General features: G+C 48.7%; 1 protein-coding gene across 2 annotated transcripts in view; it reads left to right on the top strand.

The window, feature by feature from the left end:
- The first annotated feature begins 469 nt into the window (after nucleotides 1-469).
- LOC147894533 (receptor-like serine/threonine-protein kinase ALE2) overlaps nucleotides 470-6,689 on the top strand; it is a 29,010-nt gene continuing 22,790 nt past the window's right edge. Inside the window, exons 1-5 of one of the 2 annotated variants that reach the window (XM_087384705.1) lie at nucleotides 470-2,088; nucleotides 2,313-2,426; nucleotides 2,813-3,451; nucleotides 3,653-4,030; nucleotides 4,160-4,381. In XM_087384705.1, the coding sequence (XP_087240831.1) occupies nucleotides 2,007-2,088; nucleotides 2,313-2,426; nucleotides 2,813-3,451; nucleotides 3,653-4,030; nucleotides 4,160-4,381 (1,435 nt within the window). In that variant the 5' untranslated portion in view covers nucleotides 470-2,006. The remainder of the gene's footprint in view (nucleotides 2,089-2,312; nucleotides 2,427-2,812; nucleotides 3,452-3,652; nucleotides 4,031-4,159; nucleotides 4,382-6,689) is intronic. The other variant, XM_087384706.1, reaches the window with a different exon arrangement.

The following is a 6,689-nucleotide window of genomic DNA, read 5'->3' as shown; positions in this document are numbered from 1 at the left end:
CTCGCGGAGTCTCTGCCAATCGCTATGCCACAAATCCCGTAGTTTTTCACTGTCGCAGTGGAGTTGACAGTGAATTATAGCCCCAGACGCTCCGTATTTCGTTCGTAGCGCGACACCACTGACCAACAGGGCGCAACGCACCGACGGTCCGATTGTCCTTCTCATCAGAGCTGGGGATTCGGGAAATGCGGGGGAGCCTGGAACAGCTGGAGGCCTGTACTCTGCAGCCGGTTCTTTGAAGGCTGGCTTCCGAGCCCCGCTGCGGATCAGGGCCGTGCGGAAGTACACCTACGGGGCCGACGTTTCTGTTCTGGATACGTAGGGCGCTTGGAAGTTGGCGGTGGATGAAAGGCCTAGGGGCGTGAAGATTCCACGACGAAAAGGGCGAGAAGCGGGACCGCCGGGGGGTCCCGAAGCCGCGAGGGAGGGGCCGAGGACGCAATGCGCTGGCGATGCAGGAGGGCGGAAAGAGATTACAAAGGGAGTCACAGCCTACAGGTGTTGTAGGGAGGAGAGGATTGTGGCGGAAGGGCGAAGGGAAGGTGATGAAATTGAATGAAAGGAGGACCAGGAAGTCGAGGCGATCCGCTGTGGAGCTCACTGTGGGAGTAGTGGAGGCATGATTGATTGATCGATCGATCGATCGAAAGAGTAACGGAGGGGAAGCGTGAAAATGCCATTCGTCTTCTCAATCCACCGTGCGTGATCTCGAGAAGAAGGTGTGAGCTGTTGCAACAGCTCTGTTGTGTGAGTGAGCTGGGAAGCATCGCGCTGCATCGGTAGATGGTATAGCCTCGTGACTGCTACTCGACGCGCTGCTTTTCCTGTGACTGATTGGAAATTCGACCCCCCTTCCCTCTGCATCCGGATCTCTGTCGGTCCTCTGCTTCCACGCCTCAGATTCCTCCGCCGAACTCATCATCAAAAGCACCGCATTCCCCCATAGCAAATCTGCGCCTCTGTCTGGGGCGGCGCGACAGGAGGAGAAGGAGAGGAGAGAGGAAGGAGAAGTCTTGTTGCTGATACGGATTGCCGAAGAGTAAAGTGCTTGATCCTGATAAAGAAAAAGGAGGCTGATCGTGGGAAAGAAGAGAGAAGGAGGAGGAGAACCAGAGCAAGAAGAAAGGACCCCCACCCGCCTGCAGGTCCCCCCCCGAATCGTGATTCTTGAGTGCTGCTGTCGGCGAGCTGGCGAAGGGCTGGAGCCTGCTCTTTGTGGCTTGAAATTTGAATCATCGTTCGATGGTCTTCCTCGTACTTTGTCCACTCGATCGGCGATGATCGATCTGCTTGAACAGCAAGCGTATCGGCATCGTACCGCACAGTAGGCTCGCAAATTGCAATCGATGTCACCCGTTACGCCCACCTACGCGCAAATCGGAATGTGCAGTCTCCTGCAAAATGTGCGTCGTAGTCTCGTAGAGACGAGAGCGTAGAGATGCCACGGAAAATTTTTGACCGAGCTGTAAAAGATCTGTCGTGCAATGCTGGATGTTAGGTGCATGGATGGATGGAGGTCTTGAAGAAACTCCAAAGATCCGTGTAATGCTGAGCTGCGGATGGCCGATTTGCGCTGCTGATTCCGCATTGCAATCTGCATCCGGCGTTGAATGCCTGCGCAGTGAAGCAGAAAAACCTCTACGGACGCTGTAGATCTGTACATTATGGCTCCGAACGGGCGTACTACAAATCCTCCGGCCTTCAAGAGGAGTCAGGTTGCAAGGGCAATCAAAGGCGAATGACAACCGCGTTGAAAAGGCTCACCGGCACCTGCATGAGCACATGGCATCTTCTTCTTGATCCCTGCAGAAGAAGAATCGCAGGGGATCACCCAAAACAGTGGATCCGCCCAATTTTGCTGCATACGCTCCTCCTGAGCTCGCTCTATAGAGTGAACTTCTTGATGGAGCAGGTCTCGTCCCTTGTTTCACAAGAGTGACATGCTGAGGATCATTTCGTTTCCGAGTGTACGCGCAAGTGCTCAAGATGTAAAATTTTGAAATCGTATGTCGGCCAGCAACCTAGCGAATATCTGCGATCGATTGTCTCGCAACTGGATCCAGCAGCACGGCCAGATTTGCCAGGAAGGTCAGTCTTTCAAAGCTGCGCATCGCGTTCATCTGAACTGAGAGGAGCAGTTTTCGTAGAAATTGTTCTTAAAGCTTGATGTTCAAAATTCAGAGAGCCCATTTTCCCGAAAATGTTCTGGTTGGGTCGGATCTGCAAGCTGCTTCGTTAAGGTTGCTTGTCCGTGATTATGAACTTTGAGAGTCTTCTCGTAATAGTATAGTATTCTCAAACTTTGGCGGCAGCAATGTGGAAGGGAGCGCCCAGAAGCTGGATCGCATGCCTTGCTGGAGTGCTGCTATGCCTTTGGGTTTTACAGGTCCAGCTCGATGAGGACGACTTTGCAGAAGTTGACGCGGGTACCATTCTTGACACTAGTCCTTTGCTTGAACCTCAATCTAGAAGTGTTTAGAAATTAGTTTCACAGTCGACTCTAACAGCCCAAAATCTCTGTAGATTATAACACTGCACTAACACTATTTGTTTGCGTTGGGAAATCCTCTGTCCCATATTTATTACTCGGCTTTTTTGCATTTTTTTGGGGAAAATTTCAACCAACATTTGACTCTCTGTATTACAACACCAGTTTTGTTAAGGTCTAGTCTCACGCGTTGGGGTAGAGACTCAAGAGGGTCAAATCAGGATGAAAGCTCTGGTGTGTTGCCTCTTAGATTTTTGACAATGCTGATTGGATTACAAAAAGATCAAATATGAACAATGAAGTTTGACATTCTGAATTTCGCAGTTGGGCAAAGTGGGCAGAGCAAATGCAAAGCGTTGTCAATTCTGAGTGTACACAGAAGATGGAGCAACTCAATTGCATCAAGGGCATCCAGGTTGCTTTCAGCAGCTTCATCTTCTCCAGTAGTGCAACCTATTTTTTCTGCAAGCCCTGCAATGTCACCCCATACTGTAGATCCTCCAGTAAAGTCTCCACCTGGAGCTTCAGCACCATTGTTGATTGCAAGTGTCTCTGCGCCTCAGCCAGCAACCGCCAGGAATCCTTCAACAAAATCTGGTACCAGCACCCCGCCAAATGTAAATAGATCCAGAGCTCCCACATCTTCCTTACCATTGCCTGTTCTACCTGGTATTTCTTCACCTGCTCTAGCCCCACCACCGATGCAACCAAGGTCACAAGCCTCAGAACCATCTCCAATTTCTAGGATTTTGCCTGCGGCACAATCGCCTTCTCCTGCTAGCAATAGTCTTGCATCTCCAACCTCTGCGCCCCCATTGCTTAGCCCTCCTGGTGGTGTAGCACCATCAACAGCTACAAGCTTCCCTTCTGCTTCCTCGCCTACTATAGCTTCACCTTCATTGGATTCTCCCCCAACTGGCAATGCATCCTCTTCAGGTTCTCCCACGACGTCACCATCCTCAGGTAATGTGGATCACTTTCCATAGCCTAGTCACTCTTGGGTTTGGTTGTACTGTGATTCAAGGTCATCAATTGAGGGAGTGCTTTCAAAAACAGCCTTGTTGGCATCAGAGAGGAATGCATGAAACATTGATAAATTTCAAATAAGTATACGCATGTCCTTTGCTAACAAGAAGCTGAGTTAATTTTAAATTTCTGGCTCAGGATGTTGCCGTTTAAACATGGTGCCCAGACCTGGGCTACCCACAAACAGCTGTATATGCGTTTACCCAATAAGACTGGAGTTACTTGTTGATAACGTTTCCATAACCTTTGAAAATTGGAGTAGTGCATTTCAGCAGGAGCTGGCCTCACAACTCGATGTTAAAGTTTTCCAAATTGAAATTACATCGTTTCACTTTAATGGCCTAAATCTCTCCCTGGAAATTGTAATTGGTCCATTGGCCAATGAGAGTTTCTCATTAAAACAGGCAGAAACAATCAAGACAGATCTGGACCAGTTCAAAGTGCATTTCAACAGCTCCTTATTTGGAAATTACACGCTTCAGCAGTTTAGATATTTTGAACCACCTATTCCACCTCGTGAGTTTCTATTGACATATATTCTTCATTATTTCTGTGGATAAACGTTGCCTGTGCATGGAAATGCTGCATTTTTTAATAGTTATTTGTATGAACTGAGCAGTTGTAGATTGTTTACCACATTGTCAGCTGTCCAAACGCCTGCTTCGGGAATGCCTCCATCGGCTGTATTCCAAATGCTTCCCAAAAGTGCACCTATTGACAGAAAGAATGGGCGCACACTGGCTCTATGGTACATAGTTGCTATAGCTGCTGCTGCTCTGATCTTAGTATCAGTGCTTCTGATTATATCATGGAAATACCTATTACCGTGTAAAGCAGTGAAGAAAACATACAGATGCTGTGTGAAAGGTATTGAATTCTGTCTCTTGAATTTTGTCATGTGATGTATTTTAAATTTTTATTCGAGGGAGAAACATGAGCAAATTTTTTGCTTCAATGAGCATCTAAAGAGTTTACATGAAACTTAATCAATAAAGCTAGTGAAAGACCTTCAACTTTTTGACCAGGGAACAAACCATTCGACTGACAGCAGACTGCCCTACCAGTTTGCATGAGACAGCTGACCCTGGTTTACTCATTCCAGGGAAGTCTGCCTTGGAGGAAATGACTTTTCCTCCATGAAAAGCAAGGGGACTGAGGGCCCATGCTGGATCATCTGTCGAGGCTGCCAACCTTTTCTGGCACGGCATTGGACCCTGCCTTTGCTGTGTGGCATATGGATTGGCTATTGGCTTTTTATTGGACATCACCCGTGGTGTAACTGTTTTTTTTTCAACCCCTCTGTTTTTCTATGTAGCATCTACAACTGTGGGACCATTCTTCTCTTTGGCTGTGTGCAATGTGCTCTAATTTTACTGGAGTGCATGATTTTGCTATAGGGTAGTATGGGCCCATTTGGTGAGCTGATCTAGGAAAGAGGACCTTTTAGGATAGGTGCTTTAGAACAGGTTCAGCTAAGAATCTTTAGAGACCGTGTACAGGAATTCAGCCCTCAGTTGCTCTGCAAATGGAGCACATGCAAGGAAACATGCCAATGGGCCCACCTAGGTGGTGCCCAAATTGGCCTTCAACCCATCCAAATGATATCATTGGAACAGCTTGGAAGACCTTAGCTGTAATAACCTTTGTACTTTTAGCCACTTGGCATTTTACTGTAGCAGTTATCCGTGTATGGTAGGACAGGGAAATACCCTGTACCTCCTACCATGCCTGTTGGTCTCCCTACAGTATGAGCAAGCAGGCTTCTCATTTGTGGTACCGTGCTCACCACATATCAGTGTTGATAGATTCAGGGGCCAGACAGGCGGAAATGTTTGGACTGATGGCAGAATGCCTGGAGCAGGATTGTGCCTTCATGGAGCATGTAAAAGGGCAGGAAGAAGGGTGGTAGGGACAGAGGACCACAGTTTGGTGGGACTCAGGACATATTAAACAACTACAATCCCCAATTTAGGGGCAAACAAACCAGCAGCCAGCAGGGCCATGCTGTCGGCCAGAATCAGGCCGACCAGCTGGTCTGGCTGACCCAGAACTGGCCGACCAGCCCACCGACCAGCTGGCCAGCCCACTGACCAGCTGGCCGACTGCCTGGGTCAGGCCTATAAAAGACTACCTCTCCCCCTCATTCTCTGTGACAGGACCTGCAGTTGCTCTTCACCTCTACCATCCTTTGCTGCAGCCCCTCCTGCTCCAGATCTGCTCCTCTGCTCCAGTTCTGCCTGCTCCATCCTGTGCCCCTCTATTCCTCTTCTCCAGATCTAGCCCTGGACCTCTAGCTGCTGCTCCAGATCTGCTCCTCACCACCTAGGGCAGCTCCAGCCCTCTATCATCTTCATCATCATCGAGCTACACGGAGGACTGCGTTTCGCTCCCTTTGCTGCTATCTTTTCTACAGTTTCTCTACATGGAATCATCTTTTTGATTCACCTCAGCCACGGTCCTTGAGACACGACGGCTTGAGGTTCTTGTATTCAGTTTTTCATATTACCGAGAGGCACTATGTTTTTTGAGTTCCGTTCTTCAGTTGTGTCTGAGGATCGTCTATTTTTGATCGCTCCACTGCAAACCCTATTCGTTTCTCTATATGGTATCAGAGCCATGGTGATCTAAAGACCCCATATCTCTGGTGATCTAAAGATCCTACTTCTTCATGGAGGCCATAGGTACGGGGAACATCACTCCTATGAACATATCAGTTTCCTCTTCATTCCGCTGCGCACTATGGGAGAGAACTCCATCTTCTACTCCCATCCCTCCCTCCCTTTCTAAACTCCATCTTCTACTCCCATCCCTCCCTCCCTTTTTGGTTTCAGGCTTGACTCCCATTCCTTCGAACAAGGAGGTCATGATCCTTCACCTCTACCAGATCTCCATCGGCATCGACTTCGAGGATCTACAAGTTCTCCCTAGGCGGGACCCTTTCTGTTCAGATGTGTCTTGATGTTTCGAATCTTCTACATGCATGGAGGCGGGGATAGACTCCTCTCTCCCGAGGTCCAAGATCGGGCACACATTGGCTCACCGTTCAGCTCCGATCTCTTCCTTTGGGGGAATCCCACCATCTCTGGATTATCAGTGCTGCTACGAGATATTTGTTCTTTACCTTTGCTTTTCCCTCCACCTTTCGGCGGTGAGAGGGGGTGGCTTATTTTCTCGA

The sequence above is a fragment of the Dipteris shenzhenensis genome, chromosome 14 (assembly GCF_047967505.1).
Source record: "Dipteris shenzhenensis isolate YYH24624 ecotype China chromosome 14, Dip_SZ_1.0, whole genome shotgun sequence".
Lineage (NCBI taxonomy): Eukaryota > Viridiplantae > Streptophyta > Polypodiopsida > Gleicheniales > Dipteridaceae > Dipteris > Dipteris shenzhenensis.
Note: the sequence above shows the minus strand (reverse complement) of the source record. Positions and strands in the feature narration are given on the sequence as shown.